The sequence below is a fragment of the Ambystoma mexicanum genome, chromosome 8 (genome assembly GCF_040938575.1).
Source record: "Ambystoma mexicanum isolate Mex_15411 chromosome 8, UKY_AmexF1_1, whole genome shotgun sequence".
NCBI classification, from domain to species: Eukaryota; Metazoa; Chordata; class Amphibia; order Caudata; family Ambystomatidae; genus Ambystoma; species Ambystoma mexicanum.
This window is the reverse complement of record NC_090929.1, coordinates 1664593041-1664618423: the sequence shown is the minus strand read 5'-3', so window position 1 is coordinate 1664618423 and position 25383 is coordinate 1664593041. Positions and strand designations below refer to the sequence as shown.

Sequence of the window (25383 nt, the reverse complement as noted above, 5' to 3'; positions counted from 1 at the left end):
TTTTTTGGTGCGATATCGCACAGGCCCTTTCTCAGGCACTGGGGGAGGGAGCCAGCCAGGATACCTGAGAGATACTACTGGGGAAGAGAGGGCAGGGGGGCGAAGAGGAGAGGCAAGGAAGAACTAAGGCGAAAGTGATTTTCACTTTGGCTGCAATGGCCCTTATTGTAAGAACCCTACGATTCCGACAAAGCAAGATTGGTTAAGGAAAATGCGGGATATAGTTTCGATGGAATGGGCATCTTATGCAGCCAACAATAAGTTGGAGAACTTCTCGGCGGATTGGGGAGAGACACTGGCCTACCTGAAAGGGGAATTCAGGGAACAATGGTGCCCTCAAAGACTCAAGCTGTTGGACATCTACAGTTAAAAGGTCGGAGGTGAAACGTCTGGGTTTCGGAACGACCATTGGTGCTCTGGCAAGAGTTGGGGGTGGGTTCAGTTTGATGCTGTTTTTTATCAGTTTTTTTCCTCTTGGTTTGTTATGATGAAAATAAAAAAAAAGTTTAAAAAAAATAAAAAAAAACATTTATCAGTGTTGGAGTACTACCTATTATTTACAGCATCACCACACAGAAAATGTGTCAACAAACACTACGCAGTCAACAAGTTACTACTACTTCTTTTCTATATCCTTCTCAGTTTTTCTTTGATACTACTGTTTTTACTCCTTTATTAGGACTATATTTCTACCCTTAAGTGCACATGTTAGTCCTTTCCTCTTTCAACATCTTCCAGCTTTATGTTTTTCTGTCGGTTCGTATTCACTCTATGCTCACACTCTCCTTTATTTTCCTCTACATATTTCCCATTTTATTTCACTCTCCCTTTCTTCATTCTTTTTTCTCATCAACCACATAATCCTCTTTCTTACTGAAATTCTCATGGTTATTTTCCCTTTATTTTGTTCTTTCCCCCTTTATCCCAAATACCATTCCACTCTCTGTTTCCCCCTTTCTTTTGGTTCTCACATCCACTAACTGCAAGAGGTCCATCTCTTCTGATGTTATTCATGGCTTTCTGCCTAAGGGCCTGTGATCCACCTGGACACTTAGAACTCTTTAAAGATTAGGAAAGAGTGAGATGTGTAGTTGTGGAAGCAAGACCCTGATTATCTCCAGTGGGGATTGGGGGCAGAGTGTAGACCTTCTTTGAAAACTGCATTGTTTGTAATTGGTTTAGGCGGGGAAGAGCAGGAAAGTTTGGCATGGGGAACCATAGAGGAACCATAGGCGAAGACCGTTAGGGGCCGAAGGGCAGGTTAACAAGCAGGGACAGGTAACCGGAAGGTGTGGGTTGTTCGCTAGAGGTCAGCAGAGGCAGACCCAGAAACCAGCAGGATGAAGGATGGTCGAAAGGAGCGAGCAGGCGATTTTCAGAGACGGTGAGGTATTGTTTGGCGAGACAAAGTGGTTATGTGGTGAGGTTGTATGTGTCAGGTATGTGAGTGAAAGTGTTAGTAGTAGAGTAGGGAGTTAGTGAAGGGCTGACTGAGGGAAAGGTGAAGTAGCATAAGGGTAGATGTGGGAGTAGCAGTAGCGTGGAGGCGGGAATAATAGTGGTCTAGAAAGGGTAGTGTAGTAGCGGTGGTGGTGATGGTGTGGAGAGGGGGTTGTAGTGGGTTTGAGGAAGGAGAGAGTAGTAGAGGAAGAGTGGAGGAAGGTAGTGAAGAGGAATATTAGATGGATGGCAGGGGAAGTGAGAGCGAGGAGAAATGGTAAGTGGAGTTAAAGGGGAGAGGAGGAAAGGGAGAGCAAGAGAGATAGGGAAAGGAACATCAGAGCATGGACATGGAAGACTGACTGGAACTTGTGTCTGGAAGGCACCACCCCCTTCCTAGAACTATCCAGGGGAAGTAGAGTAGGTCACACCATGAAGTGCCTGAGGGAAGTCATGTAGATGAACAAGTTACTTATCCCTGGTAACGTTCTTTCGACTGGATGTTCCTCCCACATATTCCTCATCTTTGGCGCTTGTTCTCCAGCTTCAGAAGCAATTTTCAGCAGTGGGCGCTGTGCGTTCATGGTGTCGAGTCGATGTCCCTCGAAGAACTCTGTAGAGGATGATGCAATCAAGGGCATAAATAGCAGGTGCAGCGCCCGTTGACCTCAGTTCTGTTTTTCCCTCCTCTTGCAGCAGAGATACCTGTATAAAAACACGGGAGTGACCATATTCAGCCTTAAAGGAATGGAAGCTGTAATAGCACAGGAAATTCTACTGAGGGGTAGGATGGGAGGGCGATGAGGAATATGTGGGAGGAACATCCAGTCTAAAGAACGTTTCCTGGGGTAAGTAACTTTTTCTTCGAATGGATTGTGCCCTCCCACGTATTTCTCATTTTTGACAGACTCCCAAAGCAGTATTAGGTTTGGGGGCTGGAGTAGAATTGGAATTCATAGATTTACATTGCCAGAGTGAAGGACTGCCTTGCCAAAAGAACCATCCTGGGCAAGGGAAGAATCCAGGGAATAATGTTTAGTGAATGTGTGTATGGAAGACCACTTTCCCGCTTCACAAATTGTTCCGATTGGTACGCCACTTTGAAGGGCCGTAGATGTAGCCATGCCCCTGTGGGAATGACGTCTTAAACCTTCAGGAGGGTCTTTTCCTGCAAGCCTGTAACATTATATTGTCCGAATTATCCATCTTGACAAGGTTTGTTTGGAAACAGCCTGACCTAGCGTGTATCCTGTATATTAGATCAAAAGTCGGTCATCAATTCGCAATTTAGACATTCTGGAGATGTAAAAGCGTAATGCTCTCTGAGGGTCTTATCTATGAAGTCTTTTCTCTTCCTTACCAGGATGAGCTGTGGGATAGAAAGAAGGTAGAAACATTTTCTGACCCAAATGAAAGTCAGAAATTATTTTGGGCAAAAAGGAGGGTTTGACCCTCAACCCTATCCTTGTGGAAGATGGTAAAGGGTGGCTTGGATGAAAGTGCCTGCAGCTCGCTCACTCTACGGGCTGATGTCAAAGCTACCCATAGGATTGTTTTGAAGGTTAGTAACCTTAAAGGACATGTGTGCAGAGGTTCAAATGGAGCATACATCAAGAATTTAAAAACCAGATTAAGGTACCAAACCGGAACCTGGAAAGGAGATGGAGGGGACACATTTGTGAGCCCCTTCAGGAAATGAGTCACCAGTGGAATTTTTAAATAGGAACATTCCTCTGATGAGTGCTTAAAAATGGACAGCGCCGCCAAGCAGCCTTTAATGGCACTAATCTGGAGGCCCAGATTAGCTAAGGATAGAAGAAAGGATAAAACATCCAGAGTTTTACATAGAAAGGATCAACATTCCTTTCCTTGCACCAGTTGCAAAACCTATTCCAACGGCAACGGTAGAAAGACTTTGCTGCTGGCCTTCTGGACTAAAGCAACACCTCCATTAAATCATCCGGGAGGTCCCAATCCTTATATCTGAGCCTTTCAGATACCAAGCGTGAAGGTTGAGAGTCTTGACCTCTGGCTAGTGAACCTGACCTCCCTTTCGCAAGAGTAGGTCCTCCCTTTGCGGAAGACACATCGGAGGACAGATGGACATATCCAGAAGGTCCGAGTACCACGTCCTCCTGGCCCAATCCGGGGCAATTAGGATCATGTGTATCCTGGATCTCATCAACCTCCTGATTACATGAGGAATAACGGGGACTGGAGGAAACGCGTACAGGATTGGAAACTCCCGGTCCACTACGAATGTGTCTCTTAGAGCTCCTATTGGGGAAAATTCCCTTGAGCAATATCTTTCTGGTTGACCTTGGTCGCAAATAGGTCTACTTGAGGAGCTCCCCAAAGGGTGAAGATCTCTTGAAGGATTTCCTGAGCTAGTTCCCACTAGTAGGACACTGATCTTCCTGCTCAGAGCGTCCGTCGCCTTGTCCTTCTCTACGGCTAGGTGAACTGCCGATAGAGATTCCTTCTTGAACTGCCCAGTACCAGAGCTGCATTGCCTATCTGCAGAGTGGTAGTGACCCTACACTACCTCTCTTGTTTAGGCAATACATGGCCACTGTATTGTCTGTCATTATTAGGACATACTTTCCCCAAACAGAGGGCAGAAAGGCCTTCAGCGCTAGTCTGATTCCCTCAGCTCGAAAAGATTGATGTGTAGTTTGGACTCTGATGGAGACCAACGACTGATGACTTGTCAGATTGTTGGCATGGGCTCCCCAACCCGTAAGTTAAGCATCCGTCACTACTGTAATCTCCTGCCATGGTTGCCAAAAGGATTCTCCCTTCAGAATATTGTCCCTGCAGGCCCACCACAGAAGATCCTGTGAGACCCTGGTTGTAATCTGAAGTCGGTCTGACATCTTTCCTAAGTACTGGGACCATTGTGATCTTAGAGCCCACTGAAGGGATCTGATTCTCAGGCGAGCCTCTGGCACCAGAGGAATGCAGGATGCCATGAGGCCGATCAACCTCAGAAAATCGAAGGCCTGAGGGTATTCTGAAATGTGGTCACCATCTGTAGAATGTTTTGAGCCCTCACCTCAGGTAGCAAGCTCTTTCCCAAGGATGGATCTAGCACTGCTCCGATGTATTGGAGCTTTTGAGAAGGTGTCAAAGGGGACTTCTTATAATTGAGGGAGAAGCCCAGTCTGCGAAGAGTGTGGCAGGTGACGTTGAGATGATCCCGGGCTTGTTCGAGCGAACGTGCCCTGATCAACTAATCGTCTAGGTAGGGGTAGATGTGAATGGCAGAACTCAAAATTGATAATGAGAACTGCCAACTGCGAACCTCAGGTATTTTCTGTGCTTGAGATGGATTGGCACATGAAAATAAGCATCCTGAAGGTCCAATGACACCAACCAATCCTGGAGTTGTAGAGCCTGAAGTATCTGAGAAAGTGTGACCATCTTGAACGTGTCCTTCCTGAGTAACTTGTTCAAGTATCTCAATTCCAAGATGAGTCTCAGTCCTCCGTCCTTCTTGGGTATCAAAAAATCTGAGGAGTACCATTCCATGTTCCTCTGCGCTACAGGCACTGGTTCTATTGCACCTTTCTCTAGCAGGGTGAAAGTCTCCTGCACAAGGAGCAGATCCGGAATCCTCAAAGAGCGGTTGCGCAGTGGATTGTTCCGAGGTCGCTTTATAAAAAAGGAACCGTGGGCTATGGTTTCCAGAGCCCAAGCATCTGAAGTAATGTCTCGCCATTCTGAGACAGTCCGCCCCCACAGGTGAGCAGTGATTGAAGACCTCTGAGTGGTTTTACAGTGGCTGATGCAGAAGTTGATGGTAAGGAGGCTCCTCCTTGGGCTGGCTTAGCACCTCTACCTCGTCCACAACGAGGGAATCTTCTCTGGCCTCTTTTACTGGCCATTCCTCTTGCCCTTCCAACTGAGGAGTTGTAGCTAAAAGATCTACCCCTCCAAGGTTGCCCACTAGGACGGAAAGGCTGAGGTTGCCTAATGGCAGCACCTAAAGATTTGGCTGCCGCCTTTGAGGTCTGCAACTTCTCAAGGCTCTAGTCAGCTTTGTTGCCAACAAGATGAGACTCGTCAAAAGGCATGTTGAGAAGCCTAGATTGCAGATCGGGTGCAAAACAAGACTTCCTTAACCACGCAAATCTGTGCATAACAATGCTGGTAGCCATAGATCTGCTGATGCTATCCGCAGAATCCAATCCTGATTGAAAGGACTCACCCATTGCCCCTTTGCCGTCCCTAACAATAGCTGAGAAGCCGTCCCGTTCATCCCCTTCGGGAATGTGCTCTGCCGCCATGGAGATAAAGTCCCATAGAGTTTCCATGCCTAGTCGAATCAGCCTATTGTGATTTCCATACCAGTGCCAAGTCAAATACCATAGGTACCACTGCAGCTGTACACTATAGTACATGATGCTTGCCACAACTTTCTACCTATTAGCTATCATGACCACACTACCCTCAACTGGGTGCCGAACTGCCCAAAACCCCCCACAGGCTACCAGGATTAACCATTCAGATCAAAAGATAAAAATTTGCCTGCCTAGTGCCCCACCGAACGAGACTAGACAAAATGTTCCTTGCGACATCTTGCTCAGGAACCTCAAGCTACGTTCAAGACTACCTAAAATATATGACCCCCAAGCTAGACTCCAGTCTGGTCATACCTACTACTCCAAAAACACCCATCTAAAATCGAGTACCATTAACCTTAGTACTGCCCTCAAAACATCCTTGAAACCACCTAAACACAATACATGTCACATTACAACAACCCATAGCTATAGCAAGACCAAGCCCACTTCCACATCAACCTCATCTATTTATATGCTCAAAGGAGCACTTATCAACGCAAGATCTCTAGTAGCACATGCTACAGAAATCACTGATCTGATAGAAACAGAAAACTACGACTTTGTAGTCATCACCAAATCCTGGCTGCACCAGACAGCAGGCCCAACTTTGATGATTGCTGTCCCACCAAATTACATGATCTTAAGAGAAGATAGAGCTAATACCTGCGGTGGGGGTATAGCAGTTATAGCTAAATCTGCATTATCTATGAGACTAGCAGCTCCAACACACATTAACTCCTACAAATCCCTCACTATATAATTACCCATCTCAGACTCACAAACTATTATCATACATCTTATCTACAGCCCCCCGGGCCCCATTGGCTCCTTCGAAGAGGACCTTTGCATGCTACTGTCAGATAACTTAGAAAACGCATCCCAGGTACTTTTACTGGGAGACATGAACTTAGGTTATAATGACCCTGATGATACCCAAGCCACATCCATCGCTAATGCCCTTGCTGAACTTGGCTTTCTGCAAAATGTAACTCAGCCTACCCACAACAAGGGCAGAACTCTCGACTGGGTAGCCAATTACAATTGGAACATTATCACCACCAACATCAGCCCCAGGTTTGGACTGACCATTCAGTCATAACCTTCACCATTGACTCTAAAATTAACCAAATTCCTAACAATCCTATAGCACCCGCTATGCTAACTAGAAATAAAAAGAACATAACCTCAGACAGGCTTCTACCTATGATCCTCCCCATGTTAAATTCACTCTCAGACTCACTTGATCCATCTAATTTAGTGAATGAATTTAACAAAGTTGTATCAGAAGCTGTTGATACCATTGCCCCTTTAAAAATGAGGAGCAGTAAACCAAGAGCGCACCTCAATGCCTGGTTTACACCATACCTTAAGTCACTGAGAAAAGAAAAACGAAAAATTGAATCCATATGGAGGTCCACACCTTCTGAGATGAACAAAATTAACCTTATCAATATCTCCACAAAATATAAAAATGAAATACGACGAGCTAAAAAAAAGTTTTGACGACAGGATACTACAGGCCAAATCAGGTACAAAGGAACTTTTCGCTATACTAAAGGAACTAGAAAACCCCATCCCTGCACCTGACAAGTGTGTCAAAGACAAGACATGGTGTGCTGATATACAGAAAGCACTCACTGACAAAATTGCCACGCTTCAAGTAAAAATTGCCAAAAAAAACCTAAATGTACCGACACCCATTACCCAACCTAAAAATAATCCAAACTCACCGAAACCCGAACTTCCTTTTCATTTTTTTTTAAAACACAATATTAGAAGTTGAAAAAATTATACTTGTACTCTCTCTTAAGCCTTCGAACTGCTGAGGAGACCAATGCCCTGCCCAAATTATAAAAGACGCAGCAAGAGATCTCTCATCCTTTATCTCCAAACTTATTAACGCGTCATTTACCTCAGGCACTATTCCAAGTAATCTCAAGGAATCATGAGTCCTACCTCTTCTGAAGAAACAAACTCTCGACCCTGTTATACCCACAAACTACAGACCAATCACAACGGTGCCATTCCTCCTTAAGATACTAGACAAGGTGGCATACTTACAGATTCAGCGCTTTCTGGAACAGAACAAACTCCTAGGTATCGGGGAATCAGGTTTCAGACCTCAGCAAGGAACTGAAACAGCACTCATCGACCTTAAAGCCCAGGTTGACGAGTTGAGAGACTTTGGTAAATTTGCCTTACTACTCCTCCTAGATCTCTCAGCAGCTTTTCGACCTGGTGGACCACACCGTTCTTTGCAACCACTTAGAATCGGCTGCACACTTCTCAACACGATCAACTTACACCAACTGCTTGAGAGTTCCACCATTCAAACGAGTTACCATTGGGGGAAATAGCTTCCCTGTCAAAGCTGCCCAACTATGGAACTCCCAGACTCCACACCTGAGGGAAAACCAATCATACCGACACTTCAGGTGCAAAATGATCAACTGGTTTAAATCTAATGATATCTAAATCCAGACGGGCCTCTAACCCTTTCCCAACCATACCTACCTTTACACGACTACCATCCTAATTATTGTAGACACTTGCCAACTCTGCTATGCCTTGTACTATAAACCTGCACACTGTATACCTTAACGTGGAATATGTAATTCTCTTTATTCCTCTGTGCTACTATATGCAATTCTGTAAGCCTCCCACTTCAATCTGCAACATGTACATTTGTAAATTTGTAAATCCCACTGTACTATATCATGGAACTTTGTAAACTACTTACCGTAACATGCAACATGTAAATTTGTAAATTCTACTGTACTACACTATGTAACCTTATAAGCTTAAAATATCCTTTGTCTCCGCGCCCTGATATCTCCGGGTCTGGCGGGCACTACAAATAAATAAACAAATAAAACGAAAACCTTGCGAGGGCACAAAAGGAGTTGGCAGATTTTAGTGCCATGCTCTCTGCAGAAAATACCTTCCTCGCCCAATCATCTACGTGCTTGTCATCCCCATCAGGGGGGGATGGTAGGGTACAATGCTTGTTTAGAAGTAGTCTTAGCTGTCTGCACCACCAGAATCCCCAGAGTGGGGTGTTCCGACAGGTAGTCCGACAGGTAGTCCGGGCAATTTACAAACTGCTGGATTGGATTCCGGTTCCTAGCCACCCTTTTTTGTAGTGACACATGAAAAGACAAAATAGGATCAGTTTGTGGACCCTTGTCCAGAATGTCTGTGAGGTCGTCTTGGTCATAGGGCAATGAGTGCCTACTCCAACCCATGTATTCAACCACTTTCGACATGAGCCGTCTGTAAGATGCATCTTCACGCTCCCCAGCCTCTGGTTTTCCAAACTCATGTTCGGGTGAGGCTACCCCACTTGCTGTTTGCAAGTTGTCAGAAAGGGTCCTTCATTCTGTACTCTTTAGAGATAAAACTCTCTGGTGCATTGTGTGTACCGTACTGCAAGCCAAATGAAGCTTCCTCATCCTCAGAGTGCTCCTCCTCTTCAAGAATTGAAGAGATTCAAAGAACTTTCTTCAGGAGTGGAGCATACATTTTGTCAGGTTTTGTACGAACAGGCTTCAACGTAGTCGATATTTTCTTTCTCAGCGCCGATTTAGGAGGGGCGCTTGGCACTGACGGCACAGCTGGCAAGTGTGGCGCAGCTGGCATCAAAGGCTTCAGCGTCGATGTCTGCGTCGAAGGCACCGCCGGCGATGCAGGTGTTGACGACCATGACTTTTCCTTTGTCTCGTACGATCCTTTGGTTTTTCTGATCGAGTCGAGGGCTCCCGATGCGGATCAGGCCTTTTACATGGGATCGTGGGCGTGTAGGTTTTCGGACGAGAGCTTTCCTTTCCAACTTCTCTCGAAGGCTCGGTAAGAGCATGGCTTTGTTTTTCAAAAATGTTTTACATTTCAACATTGAAGGCCTCCCACTCGGCCGGAGTAGACGTTTCAGTAAAGCAGGCAACCCTATCGGGGCAAACGTCCAACAACAAAGTCAAGGAAGGCAAACTACGGTGCCTTCTCGATTTCTTCGAGGACGAAGAAGAGTCATGTGAACCACTCCTCGACCTGGATCGCTTGGCCTTCTGTCGGTCGAAGGTTTCGCACATCGGGTAGGAGAATTCTTGGGGATTTTTCCTACCTTTAGTTTCCCCTTCCGTTCCCTCAAGGCTTTTCCTGTTATGGACTGGTATTTCGAACAGTCAGAGGGGTCGTGGTCTGCTCCGAGGCACCACAAACAGATACGGTGCGGGTCAGCGAGTGACATTTTTGACCCGCAATCCCGGCACTTCTTGAAGCCGGATTTCGGAGTCAACGGCGTAGATGAAGAAGACATTTTACTCGAGAGGATTTTAAGACATGATCTGTCTATAAGATGCAACTGCATGCTCCCAAGCCTCTGGTTTTCCAAACTCATGTTTTACTCTAGAGGATTTTGTGACAACGTCACAAGATGAGGCGTGCAGAATATCGCTCGAAGCTATCACTGTTGCGCGAAAATGGACCCGAGGCCAACGGGCGCTGCGCGTGCTATATTTGCCCTCGATGACATCATCCTCGATGGAGGCCTTCGAGGGAAATCGACTCGACACCATCGACGCACAGCGCCCTCTGCCGAATTCCTTTTTCGAAGCAGCTGATGCTGGACAACAAGTGTCAAAGATGAGGAATACGTGGGAGGACACGATCCATTTGAAAAGGCATTTGACTTTAGGCCATCACCACTAGAGCAGTAGGGGTCAATAATCAGTGGAAATTAATAAGGGTAGAAAGGATGCCTGGGTTGGGAAGGGATTTGCTATCTCTAGACAAGTTAGAGAAAGATGGCCCTTAGTGCCCATTTACAACCTGACAATAGAAACTGTTTAACTGTCCTTGGGATTTGGTGAATTATTGAGGCCATCTGTGACATGCGCAAACAGCAAAGTGTCCCCCTACACTGAAACCGTTCCAGATTTCCCGTTATCTAATGGCCGTAAACAGGCCCATCCCACATCGTCTGACTACATATATTGGTTCCATACGTCTGGGGTAATTGCTATAGAGGGGCCCCCGCCACACCAACACAACCCCTCCATCCCGCCACCTCTCACCTGCCCTGTTGATTGATCTACCAAGAAGCACAATTGGGGCCCAAGGGGTGGGGATGGACCGAGAGAAAGATGTCTCTTTGCTGTTAACCGAATAGCAGCCTATGAATCTGTCTGCCTCTGATAACTAGCTGGACCGGAGTAGCGCCATCTCCAACATCACAAGTGTCAGCTGTAGTAGATCTCAAGCGAGGACCGTCCCTGTATGGCCTTTGGAATTGCATCCCCATTCTCACTTTGTGTGGGTTTCTTTCCGTCAAAGAAAACTTGTCCAAGGCAGTCATGGAATTTCACAAGAGTATTTCTATTGTTCTCCAATTTATATGAGGGGACAGCTCTAGAGATTGTTGTATCGGACTGAGCTCCCCAAGTAGGGAGCCATAGTCGCTGCTTCCACTACTGTTCTCCAAAATGTTGATTGTATTTCTCAGAGGGAATAAAACGCTGGCAGATAGCGTCCTTGATATTATTTTATCAAAGCCCGCCATAACGTCCATGCTACGTTTTACACAAACAAAAACTAAAAACACGCAATTAAAAGAAATGTCTTCATATTGAGGAAATTAATCACTTAGTGATCACACAATCCAAATGGAATCATTAATGTAATCATTAAATCCTTTGCCCATGTGCTTGTGATGTTAGGTAACTTCTTGTAGGTGGGTGTGATGTGTGAAGTGGCATACAATTTTGTATAATCAAGGCTGTTGTCTGACTCAACAGGATTAAGTATGGAACAAGTTACTTACCTGTAACTGTTGTTCTCCAGCATGGGTCTGGCATGGATTCACATGCTCATGAATATTCTCCGTCGTCAGGCTGGGAATCCACGGTAAAGAAAAAATCAGTTGCAGTTTTGTTTCTGAACTGTGTTTCTTAGTAGTAACCAATCACTGGTCTCTGGGTCATACTGCCCCCAGCCAATGACTGCCCTCTCCCTAAGCCCCTCCCCTGGCAGCCATCCTCAGATTTGGTAGCACGTAAAGTGGAAGTAGGACCAAGTGAAGAGCCGCAGCGGGAAAGGAGGGAGGGTTCGCATGTGAATCCATGCCAGACCCATGCTGGAGAACAACAGTTACAGGTAAGTAACTTGTTCCTTCTCCAGCATGGGGTCTGGCATGGATTCACATGCTCATGAATACAAGAATACATAGCAGTACACACATCACAACCACGGGAGGTGACAACGCTCAACATTAAGCATTTCATCAACTCAACATTAAGCATCTCTTACCTCCTCACCAGGCCCACCTTCAGGCGAACAGGTTGCGCAGCACTGCTTGGCTGACTCTGGACTCCTCCCTGGAATCCCGGTCGACGCAGTAGAATCTCGTGAAGGTGTTAGTCGACCTCCACGTAGCAGCCCTGCAGATGTCCAGCAGGGGAACACCAGATAGGAACGCTGTGGTAGCAGCAATCGCTCTGGTCGAATGGGCTCTCGGACGGCCGGGCAACGGTCGGTTTGCCAACCGATGACAGTGCCTGATGCAGCCGGAGAACCATCTGGAAATGGAAGCCTTCGAGAGGGCCTTTCCTTGGTTCACAGGCCCAAAGTTCACAAACAGCTTCAATGTCTTCTGAAAACTCTTAGTACGGTCCACGTAGAACTTCAGCGCTCTAGCTACATCCTGCGAGTGCAAAGTCTTCTCGGCCGGCGACGAAAGCGACGGGAAGAAAACAGGTAACACCAAGGGCTCGTTGAGATGGAAGTCCAACGGCACCTTGGGCATGAAGGAGGGGTGCGTCCTCAGCACCACCCTCGTCTCGTGGAAAGTCAGGTATGGAGGTTTACAGGAGAGGGCCTGAATCTCTCCCACTCGTCGTGCGGAGGTGATGGCCACAAGAAACGCTGGCTTTCACGACAGGAACTTCAATGGTGCAGAATGCAGAGGCTCGAATGGCGGCCCCATGAGCCTGGTCAGCACCACGTTGAGCTCCCACGCCGGGGCCGTAGCCTTCTCCGGCGGGAACGATCAGAACAGTCCCTTCATGAACTCCTTCACCAGGCAATGGGACCACAGGGATGAGCGCCCCGGAGTGCTGGTGTAGCGGGAGATAGCCACCAGATGGATTTTGATGGAGGCATGGGCCAACCCCGCCTTGGCCAACGACAATAAGTATGGCAGCACTTGAGGGGCCGTAATCCGCCGAGGGTTAATCTTCTGTGCGCCGCACCAGACAGAAAACCTCTTCCACTTATGTCCGTAGCACTTAGGACGCCCTGGCCTTTGCAAGCACCTCCTTGCAGTCCGCCGGGATATCGTACCCTCCAAACTCTAGTGCTGCAGGAGCCAGGCCTGCAAGTTCAGCGACTCTGGGTCATGGAGGATGGCACCTCATTCTCAGGCGAGGAGATTCGCGTCCATCGGCAGCTTGACTGGGGGGGACGCTGACCAGTCCAGAAGGTCCGGGAACCAGATCTGTCTCGGCCACGCCGGTGCAACGAGGATCATCCTGCACCGGGACCTCTTGAGTTGGTTAATGAGTCGTAGCAGCAATGGCGGAAACGCGTACAGGAACAGGCCGTCCCAGGGGAAAGAGAAGGCATCGCCCATGCTCCCCAGCTGGGGAAACCTGCTGGCGAACCTCCGGCGATTGGTGTTCGCCGCCATCGCGAATAGGTCGATCTGGGGACTGCCCCATCGTTGGAACAGCCGATCCACTTGATCCTGCTGCAGTTCGCACTCGTGGCACGAGCGCAGCTCCCTGCTGAGCGAGTCTGCGATGGTGTTCTTTATTCATCCCTGGTGGAAGGGCACCAGAAACATCCCCTGGGCGACGGCCCAGTGCCACAGATCGTGGGCCTCCTTGGATAGGCCTGGGGATCTGGTGCATCCCTGCTTCCGGATGTAGAACATGGTGCTGGTGTTGTCAGTGAAGAGCCTCACCACCTTGCCCTTGAGGGACGGGAGGAACGATCTGAGAGCCCAGAACACGGCTCGGAGCTCCATGATGTTGATATGCAGTGGCCACTCCTCCGGGAGCCACAGTCCTGTTGCTTGGAGATCTCCGGTGTGCGCTCCCCACCCCTCCAGGGAGGCATCCGTCATCACCGTCTCCTGATGCGTCGGGGACTGGAAGTCTGCACCCGCCGTCAGATGAGCGCGGGCGCCCCACCACCTTATCACCTGACGAAAGGACTCGTTCAGCGGGATCCTGTCTTCGAAGGTGCCCGCCGCTCGAATCAACCGGGCGTCGAGGAACTCTTGCAGTGGTCGCATCCGCAACCTGCACAGGTGCACTAGGTAGATGCACAAGGACATCATGCCTAGAAGGGACTTAATGGACCTCATCCTGGCCACATCCATGGCCAACAGCCGTTGCACCATGCCCATGATGGCCTTCGTCCTTTCCTCCAACGGGGAGGCCAGCCGCACAACTGTGTCGAGCTTGGCTCCCAGGAACAGTGCGACCTGCGACGGGACCAGGTGGGATTTGTTGAAGTTGATGGAGAAACCCAGGTCCGTGAGCAGTTTGACGGTCTTTGCTGTGTGCCCGACGGCGAGCTCTTGTCTTTGCTCAGATGAGGCAATCGTCCAGGTAGGGGTAGACGTGGATCCCCTACAGGCGCAGCCGCACTGCCACCGGTGCCAGGCACTTGGTGAATACCCTGGGCGCTGAATTCAATCCCAAGGGAAGGGCCTTGAATTGGTAGGGTCGTCCCTGGACTACAAATCTGAGAATCCTTCGATGTCCTTTTAGAATGGGGATGTGAAAGTAGGCATCCTCCAAGTCCAGCGACGATAGGAAGTCGCCCTCCTCCAGCTGCCCCAGCACGTGCTGGAGGGTAACAATCCGGAACTTTTGGGCCTTGATGTACTTGTTTAACCGACGAAGGTCCATGATGGGTCGTCAACTGCCAGTCTTCTTTCTCACGAGGAAGTACCGTGAGTACACTCCGGAGCCCCGGAGCTTCTTTGGGACGAGCTCAATGGTGCCTTTCTTCAGCATCGCCCTTACTTCCAGCAGCAGTTGGGGGACATGGTTTTCCTTCCTGGCCACGGTGGAATGTGGGGGCACTTCTTCAGAAACTCGAGAGTGTGCCCGCGGGCCAGGGCATCCAGCACCCATCGGTCAGTGGAGATGGACTCCCACACGCTGACGAACTTCGCCAGCCGGCCTCCCACTGGGGTGCTCAGGTGGGGGCCCGACGCTACGGTCAGTTCAGTCCTGCTTGGCAGCGGCCTTGCCGCCTTGGCCTCCCTGGCAACGATGACCGGATCCACCCAACTTGCCGTGTCCTCTGTAGGCCTCCTGCGGCGAGGAGCGGCCCACCTGGTGGTACGTCGAGGAGCCGCTGCCAAATCCTTTGGAGGCACCTTGCTTGCCTGTGGAGATCCGAAAGGGCGGCGGTCGTTGCTGCAAAACCCCCAAGGCCCGAGCCGTCCCTGTGTCGGTCTTGATGGCCTGCAGTGATTCGTACACTGTCTTTCCAAAGAGGTTATTCCCGTCAAAGGGCATGTCAAAAACTCTGGTTTGCACATCCTGGCTGAAATCTGTTGCCTTGCGCCAACCACGCCGTCGAAGACAAACACTGTTGCCCAACTGGCGGAAGCTGGTGTCAGCAATGTCCGCGGCCACCGTTATGGCGTTATCCGAAGCCACCTCGCCCTCCTGCAGGATCTCTAGGGCCTCCGCCCTCTTGTCGTCCAGGAGGAAGTCCAGCAGAGGAGCTATCTTAAACCAGAGCTCCCTGTCGTAACGGGCCACAATCGCTAAGGCGTTGGCTGCTGTAATCGTCGTCGCTGCAGACGAGATGACCCGTTGCCCCATGGCGTCCAGTTTCTTCCCCTCGCCGTTCGGGGGGGATATGGGGGAGGTGTTAGATGAAACAGTAGCCCCTGCCGCCGCCTTGTTGGCCGCCGCAGAGACAACCGAATCCAGGGTCGGCTGAGCCCTAAGGCACAGAGGGGCAGAATCAGGGACCCAGTACTTCTTCTCATACGGTCTCTCTTGGCAGGAGTCGTGGACGGGTTCTTCAGGAGCGATAGCCCTCGTCCCAGATGTCATCTAGTAACGGGACCGAGAGGACCGTCTTCCTTTTGGCCTTACGCCGTTGATAAAGGAAACCTTCCTTCTGTTTTTCGGGACAGAGCGAGAAGAGCTCGGATGCCCTGGCAATCATGGCGTGGAAGGAGCCAATTTCGTCGGGCGGGGAGGCCTGAGGAGGTGGTGGTGATGGAAGGTCCATCCCGTCGTCACCACCGTCGTCATCTGTGGCCGTCTCCGTTCCCGTGTCCTCCCTGGGATCAGGGGAAGGGGATAAAGGCTGCGAGGGCCATGCAGGTTGGAAGGGTGGGGGGGGATGAACTACTCTTCTCCACTTGTTTGGAGGGCTACGCGACGGGCCCGGTTCCGCTGGATCTTCCGTCGGGGGTAAAGGCAACCTGGTCTTTATCTCCATACACAAGGCCTGGATCGCCATCAAGATGGCTCCCGAGTTGTCCTGGGGCTCGGGTACCGGCTGCAATGGGCGCGACGGTTGGGGAGTGGAATCTTCCGCCTCCACGGGAACCTCGTCGGCGCCACTGTCGCTCTCTTTGTCCGCTTTGTCGGGATCCCTCCCATGGGACCGGACCTCCTCGAACTTCTTGTTGAGGACCTTCATGACCCTAGCCAGCTCCTCCTCAGAGGCTGAATCCATGTCTGTGATAGCCACCGCCCCCCCCCTCTTTTTCCACCAGGGTTCTCAAGGGGGTCTTATCGATGGGCTGAAAAGAGGATTCCCTCCGTGATGGCACGGAAATTCTGGGCCCCGAGGTCGCCTCCACAGGCTTCACCAGGGCCGGCACGACTCCCTCGATAGAGGCCTTAGCCGGGTGAATCAGGGCCTTCACGACTTTAGGCGGCGCACCTGAGGCCTTCACCTAGGGGGGGAAGGGTCACCGCCTCGCTCCCTCTCGGCTGTTTCTGTTGGGATTGACCTGGGCTTCTCCAGAAGCTTACCCGGGTTCTCCGACTTCCTCTTTCCCGAGCCAGAGCTTTGGCTCGTGGTTGATGGCATTGGTGAAAGCGCGCCCTGCCTGCCAGCCGAGGAGCCCGACCGTTTGGAGCTCCCGGTGCCTGCGGACTCGCGGTGCTTAGCCTTTTGTTGGGCCCCCGTCACCGGAGCGCCCTCAAAGGACTTGGAAGACCGCTCGGACCTCTTCTTCTTCTCACCTTCTTCCAGCCAGTTGGTGAGGCGGATACGCCGATCCTTCATGGTCCGTTCCGACAAGTTCTTGCAAATCTTTCAGTCCTTCTCCACGTGCGTTTTGTCTTTGTGGAGGCAGTAGAGGCATCTAGAATGTTTGTCCTCCTTGAACACATTCTGCAATCCGCATCCATGGCAGTTCCTGAACAGCTTGGATCTGGGCGTCGAGTTTCCTTTGTCCTGGGCCATGTCCACGAGGTAGGCCTCAAGGTCTTCTGGAATCCTCCAAAAGCGTAACTTGACGAGAACTTCGCCCTTGAGGGGCGTAGAAAATTCCGAAATGGGTCCCCGTTGATCGGAAGTAGAAACGGTGGAGCTTGAGGCTCGACTGAGATTAAACTCTTTGAAAGATCGCAAAACACAGTAAAAGCTCGAGAGCTATAGCACGAGGACTTCCAACACTAGAAGGTGCAGTAAAAATCTGAGGATGGCTGCCAGTGGAGGGGCTTAGGGAGAGGGAAGTCATTGGCTGCGGGCAGTATGACCCAGAGACCAGTGATCAGTTAATACTAAGAAAGACAGTTCAGAAACGAAACTGCAACTGATTCTTTTCTTTACCGAGGATTCCCAGCCTGATGACGGGGAATATTCGTGAGCATGTGAATCCATGCCAGACCCCATGCTGGAGAATCACCATTGTTATTAATAACTGACATGCAAGTTCTTTTTCATAGTATGGGTTCACATTTACAGTTCTACTGAAATTACTCTCAAACTTACATTCAAATTGATGACATCCTGAATCATGTGTTTGTTCCAGAAAAAACGGTCGTCAACCTGATGGAAAAAAGCAGAACAAATTTCACATATATCATCTTGTCCCATATCACACACAGTGCAGTCTACAATCCCCCTCAACTGCTATAACACAACTGGCAGCATGTTCTACCTTTTGCGGTATGCACATATATACGGTTGGCAAGAGCTTTATACCGCAGGCTGAAAATCCTTAAAAAATGTCTCTGTTTGAAACTAAATGATACTGAACAGGAATATTTTCACATTCCTTGCAGAAGAACAAGTTACTTACCCCTGGTAATGTTCTTTCGACTTGTTATTCCTCATTTTTGACACATGTTGTCCAGCTTCAGTTGCTTCGGAAACATATTTCGGCAAGGGCACGGAGTCGATGACGTCGAGTCGATGTCCCTTGAAGGGCTCCGTTGAGGATGATGTCATTGAAGGCATATATAGCACGCACAGCCTCCGTTAGCCTCAGTTCGGTTTACCCCCTTTATCGGCAGAGATAACCATAAAAAACGGGAGTGACCATACTCAGCCTTGTTGGAATGGAAGCTGTAATAGCACAGGAAATTCTGCTGAGGAATAGGATGGGAGAGCGATGAGGAATACCTGGGAAGAACATCCAGTCGAAAGAACATTACCAGTGGTAAGTAACTTGTTCTTCCAATGGATTGTGTCCTCCCATGTAGTCCTGATCTTTGACAGATTCCTTAAGCAGTATTTGGATTTGGAGGAGGGAGTAGAAATATACTTCAAATATTTTCAAAGACAGAGTGAAGGACATCCTTGCCAAAAGTACCATCCTGATCAAGGAAAGAATCCAAGCAATAATGCTTAGTGAATGTGTGGATGGAAGACCACCTTGCCATTTCACAAATGTTTCTAATTGGTACGCCCCTTTGTGTGGCTGTAGATGTAGCCATTCCCCTGGTGGAATGGGCTCTTAAACCTTCAAGAGGGTCTTCTCCTGCCAGCCTGTAACATTCTGATATAGCCAGAATTATCCACCTGGATAAGGTCTTTCTAGTAACAGCCTGACCCAGCTTATGTCCTGTATATCCATTGAAGAGTTGGTCATCAATACATAACTTAAACATTCTTGAAATGTAGGGGGGCGTGGCTAGCGCACGACAAGATGGCCGTCTAGCCCGTGAGCTCCGGCTTCGATCAATCCTGAAGACCGACCATCCTTGCTCAGGGCCGCCCTAGCAGCACGATCAACACGCCGTTGTGTGGCGTACGGTCGCGGCCCCCACTCATCCAAAACTGGGGTTTGGGCACCGGACCGTGAGGAAGATACACCGCCCAGAAAATCCGGCGGCCTTTGGCCGCGTCGCTGGCCGCCAGCGGGCTCCGCGCGCTACCCATCCGGAGCCGCGGGGGGAGGGGCCGCGTGCGAATACACATCCTGTCCGCGTGTGGCCCGCCTAGACCTGGTGGACGCGGAGGCTCCCTGCTGGTGTCTTGGTTCTGTGGACCGGGGGTCTGACGGGGGCGACTGTCGGATCGCCCGCGCGTCTCCCCTGCTTTTCCTGAGCCTGCGCGGAGCCCGTGGAGGACTACTGCGACGACATCTGCGGGGTCTGGCTGGACGGCTCCCGCCACAAGTAGGTCCGGTGTGGTGGCTGGCGGAGGGAGGACCGTCCTCAACTAGGGACTGGCACTGGAGGGTGTGGACACACTCGGGGAGATCCCCCCCGGACAATAATCCTGTTGGGGTCTACGGAGCCCGCCACACACATAGCGAGACTCCTTGCGCCCCTGGTGCGGGCCTAGGCGGCTGGGGCATTGGACTACGCGACACAATATTACCCGTATGCCTAAACTTGGCGGTTACACGCATCGGCATGCAGTGTGCTGCTGACCCCGTGGTCACCTATCCGTAACTCTCCCCTATAAGGGCCACTGCGACCTTGCCTGGTTGGTTCCCACTGCGGCTTCGTTGGACTCGCCCCCACCCCGGCTCGCTCCCTATTGCATATGGGCCGCCACGATTTGAAGGGAGCGCGCTCCAGGAAAACCGGTCCAATGGACTCCTTTGCAAGTGCTCAGCCCAGCGGGTCCGCGGATCCGCCAACGCAGCGGGCAGCTGGATCGCCCGAGCTGCCAATGGAGGAGAGGGTGGATAGACTGATGGCTATGGTCCAGGGTGGCTTCTTGGCGGTGAATACAAAACTCGATGACATTGGGGCAACAATTAGCTCCCTCAAGGCGAGGGTGGACAAGGAGAGTGCCCGCACCACTGAGGCCGAAGGTAGAATCGCCACCAACGAAGAGGCGATAGCACAACATGACCGTGACATTGCCCAACTGAAGGGGGACCTCCGGAAAACTCTTAATAAGTGTGAGGATCTGGAATCTCGTTCAAGGAGAAATAACATAAGGCTGGTCGGGGTGGCCGAAACCTTCGGTAAAGGAGCTATGGAGCGCCAAGTAGAAACTCTCCTGAAGGAACTGCTGGGCCCGGATACATTCTCGGCCCACTTTCTGGTTGAACGAGCACACCGTACATCGGCACCCCCGCCCAAACCGGGCGCTCCGCCCCGTACGATAATCGCCCGTCTCCTAAACTACAGGGACAGAGACGCTATCCTGCGAGCGGCCAGGGAAGAGGGCACCTTGCTACACGAGAATAACAGAATACACATATATCCGGACTTTTCTACGAACGTCCAAACACTAAGAAGATCTTATGAACCCGTCAAGAGGCAGCTAAGGCTGCGCCAGGTCCCGTACTCACTTGTTTATCCGGCGAAAATGAGGATACAGCATGGTGGCCGGGCCCATTTTTTCGAGAATCCAACAGAAGCCATGTTGTATGTTGAGGCCTCCATCCCGCTGCCGGCTCGGGACCGGGCTGGGGGTCGCACCCCGCTGCCCCGGGGTGGGGCGGAGCCCAGTGTCCCCGAGGGTTGATGTGATTCTCCTGATGTTGCACTACTATAATGCTGCGGCCTGCTGGCCACTGGGCGGCCCTGAATGTTAATGTTTGGTTTAACGAGGCCACGCAGATCTCTTGGGCTGGAGGCCGCGTGAGTGTCGCTCATACCCCCCAGGAGTGATCCTAGGTTATGGTTCTAAGGGTACATCGTCCAGTTGGGGTTGATGATGCGGGTGGGGGGTGGGGATGGGAAAATGGCACGGTTAGGCCAGCTGTTATGCCGGCTCTGTTGGGGGATTGTACGTTAAGTGTTGCTATGTTTAAACTTGAGAGCAGTTCTATAGCAGGTCCTTCGTTTCCCTTACACGGGGGACTAGAGGGTGGGCTCCCACTTGATTTGTGGTATGAACATGACACGGGACAATAAAGGACTAGACATCAAGCTCCTATCATGGAACATCCGGGGGTTGAATAACCCAGTTAAGGCAAGAAAGATCTCAGCGTATGTGGTACGACATAACCCCCAAATACTGTTTATGCAGGAAACGCACGCACTTGGACAGGTTAATGTTAAATTTTTGCCTAAATGGGGACCCCACAGGTATTACACTGATTACTCGTCACAATCCAGGGGAGTGCTGACCCTTATACACCCTAAACTATGTTTCAAATATCAGTCCAGCAAAATAGACCCACAGGGGAGATATGTGTTGGTAGTGGGGGAGTTGGCGGGACATCAGACGATCCTGATTAACACATATGGCCCTAATCTAGATGATCCACAGTTTTATAGTACCCTGGCAGATATGTTAATCTCGTTCGGGGAAGCGCGGGTCGTCTGGGGTGGAGATCTCAATATGATACTGGATCAATCCCTAGACCGCTCATCGACGGCCCCTAGGGCCCCCGCTAGGGCGGCACTGGTGGTTAAACAATTGATGGAACAGATGGGCATGTTTGATGCATGGCGAGCACTACACCCGAAAGAGAGGAAATATACTTTCTACTCGTCAGTGCACGATTCACACTCGCGCATTGATTACTGGATCATTAGTCAATCCCTGGCCGAGGCTATCTCTAGATGTGATATACACCCCCGTACCCTTTCTGACCACTCACCGATAACACTAGATATAAATTTGAGGGACGCCCTCCCCCCAGCGAGAAGATGGAGAATGCCACCCACAATCCTCAGAGACCCCAATGTATGTGAGTCACTGCATGTGGAGATCGCAGAATTTTTGGAAATAAACGAGGGTTCAGTCCCGAGTTATGCGACTCTGTGGGAAGCATTTAAGGTCTGGGTCAGGGGTAATATCCTGGGGAAGTCGACAGGTATGTTGAAGTCGGTGCGGGAGGAGCTGGGTTCTACTGAGACGAAGCTTGATTTACTACAGACCGAATACAGTATTACACAGAACAAGGAAACCCTTGCTCAACTGCACACAACACTGGACGAGTTCCATAAACTAGCTCATAGAGAGGTCCTGTACATGGCCGCACCGGCCAGAGCACGACGGTATGGGGAGAGTAATAAGGCCGGGAGGTTCCTCGCCAACATGCTTAGATCTGACAAGCACCACAACCCGATCCCGAGTATATACGCCCCTGACGGCGCATTGGTGAATGGAGAACGGGACATTAACTCGGCATTCATGGAGTTTTACTCCACTCTTTATTCCAATCATGATCAAAAAAATAAAGAAGACACGTTCAGATATCTGGACAACCTTGACCTTCCCACACTAACCGATGCGACCCGGGAGGCGCTAGATAGTCCCATTACTGTGGAAGAGATTGTTGAGTCCATAAAGGCCTTATCGAATGGTCGCTCCCCTGGCTCTGATGGTCTACCCGCGGAGCTATTTAAAGAGTTCAGTGATGAATTGGCCCCGCTGTTGTTGAAGGTATGGGGGGAAGCTATGGACCGGCAGGTGCTTCCGGAGTCAATGAGGGAGGCAATCATTACTGTTCTTTTGAAACCCCGTAGACCAGCACACGACATGGCGTCCTATAGACCCTTATCCCTAATTAACACTGATGCAAACATTTTTGCAAAGGTGCTGGCCACTAGACTCCTCCCGTTTATGTCAATCCTTGTCCACCCCGACCAGGCGGGCTTTATTCCAGCCCGATCTACTGCCCTAAATTTGAGGCGCCTCTTTAATGTCATGGCACAGTTAGACCCGGATGCCAAGGCGGCTGTAATTGCACTAGATGCCGAGAAAGCATTCGATTCGGTGTCTTGGACCTACCTTTTTTTGGTGTTGGAGCGGTTTGGCCTGGGTCGCTACTATATCAACTGTGTGCGTTTGTTATATACACAGCCGACAGCTAAGGTCTTGACTAACGCCACTCTCTCCCCCGCTTTCCACCTATATAGGGGGACTAGACAGGGATGCCCATTTTCACCCATACTTTTTGCTTTAACCATCGAACCAATGGCGGAATTCATACGCCAACACCACGCACATAGAGGGCTTAGGATGTCTGGACCTCAGATTATCTCGCTTTATGCGGACGATACCCTGTTATACGTCCGAGACCCCATCGAGAACGTAAAACACATCATGGCAGATATACAGGAATTCTCGGAACATTCTGGATACAAAATCAATGTGCCTAAATCCGAAATATTCCCCCTTACAGATGGCACAGGGGACCTGGCTGGTATAGAGGGTTTCCGTTTTGCCCCCTCCACAGTAAGGTACCTGGGGATATTAGTTGCTCGAGACAAAGACCTGCTATACGCACATAATCATGGGGAATTGCTAACAACTCTGGTGACTAAGCTTCAGATGTGGGCTAACCTGCCACTATCACTATACGGGAGGGTGGCGTTACTAAAGATGGTGGTTCTCCCCAAGCTCCTTTATTATTTCAATAATATCCCTCTCTGGCCTGGTAAACCTTTCTTCATTAAACTTAAATCTCTTGCTTCCTCGTTCATTTGGTCTGGGAAGACGGCCAGGATGGGGTGGGATAAGATGGTGGAACCTTTCGCTAAGGGTGGCATTGCTGCACCAGACTTTGAGTTATATTATTTATGTGCACAAGCACAATTCGTAAAACACTGGTTTGATCCTAAGGACACCGCTCCACACATATCTATTGAAAAACACTCTGTCCGCCCTAACGACATACGTTCAGTCCTCCTTAATCCACGTTACGGTGGCACATGCCCATTTGACCCGGTATATACAACGACGCAGGCCTGGGCCAAGATATACAGAAGAATCGACGTGGAATCCCCCTACGACCCGGAAGTTCCCTTATGGGACTTCCCTGGCATCTCCCCCACGTTTGATCGGGCCCTCCAGCAATCCTGGGATCCTAACAAGCTTTTTACACTGGGCGATATGTTCCCTGAGGGGGAATTCTGTGATCTCATAGATTTCGTTGCTGTGGTGGGCAGAGGTCAACTTAAACACCTCCAATACTACAGAATGAGGGCGGCCTTTTCGGCGAAATGGCCAACATTCCCACAAGAACCCCACTCCCATGAATGTATTAGATCAATGGTGTCTTCGGATAGCTGTGGCAAGGGGGTCTCCATGTTATACACCCTGGTTCAAGCCCACTCCCCATCACGTAACATGATGAGAGAGGTCTGGGAACGAGACACAGGCACCCAGATAGATGAGGTCCGCTGGGCCCGGTACTGTCAACTAACACGATCGGTGTCTATGAACTCTGGACTACGTCTAATCCAATTTAAAGTACTGAACCAACTCCATTATTCCCCCTCCAGGGTGGCTAAATTTGTGGATACGTGTACGGGCGCCTGCCCTAAATGCGACTCCCCTGCTGCTGGGCCTTATCACATGTACTGGATGTGTCCCAGGGTGGCTGAATTCTGGAGGGAAGTGGCAACGCTCCTCGAAGACATTACAGCCATTCCGGCAGACCTCTCGCCCCTGAAATATCTCCTGGGCGACATAGGGAAGGTGAAGGAAACTACGAGGAGGCTATTCAATATATCATGCGTCATCGCAAAACGTTGTATCCTTAAACACTGGAAATCCCCCAATGCCCCGACTAGGGCCTCCTTCCTGAAGGAACTATGTATGGTAAATGATGATGAAGAATTGTTTATACTGTCAGTACCGTCGCCCTCTCGCCCCAAGGACATCTGGTCACTGCTGCGCTTCTATCTTTGTGACCTGGATTCAGACTCGGACACAGCATCTGAACACACACCCTGATTTGTGTTATCTGCCTATCTTACCAGTGATGTTTTTTGTACTTATACTATGAATACTGTGATGTCCCACTGTTGAATGCTCCCTCTTTGTATGTTAATGACAGTGTATAAATTAATGCCGTGCTTGTGAACTGCTCTCTTAATAAAAACATGTTAAAAAAAAAAAAAAACATTCTTGAAATGTAAAAGCTTAACGCTCTCCGGGCGTCTAACCTATGTTTTTAAAGGTTAATAACCTTAAAGGACATATGTGCAGATGTTCAAAGGGTGCACACATTAGGAATTTTAGAAACAGATTTAGGTCCCAAACTGGAACCTGCAAGGGAGATTGGGGGAGGGGGGGTGGGAGAGGCCAGACACATTGGTGAGCCCCTTTAAAAATTGTGTCACCAGAGAATTTTGAAATAGGAACATTCCTCTGACGATTGCTTAAAAATGGACAGGCCCGCCAAGTAACCTTTAATAGTACCAAGCTGGAGACCCATATTAGCTAAGGATAGAAGAAAGGA

The 25383-nt window shown here is 49.9% G+C and overlaps 1 protein-coding gene across 3 annotated transcripts in view; it reads right to left on the bottom strand.

Annotated features, from left to right (window-relative positions):
* Window positions 1–25383, bottom strand: part of INPP5F (inositol polyphosphate-5-phosphatase F) — a 2244937-nt gene that overhangs the window by 1263406 nt on the left and 956148 nt on the right. For all 3 annotated transcript variants that reach the window (XR_011268751.1, XM_069611942.1, XM_069611943.1), the window contains exon 7: window positions 17766–17822. Coding sequence is in view for 2 of the 3 variants with exons in the window: in XM_069611942.1 (XP_069468043.1) it covers window positions 17766–17822 (57 nt within the window). In the remaining variant the exon portion in view is untranslated. The remainder of the gene's footprint in view (window positions 1–17765; window positions 17823–25383) is intronic.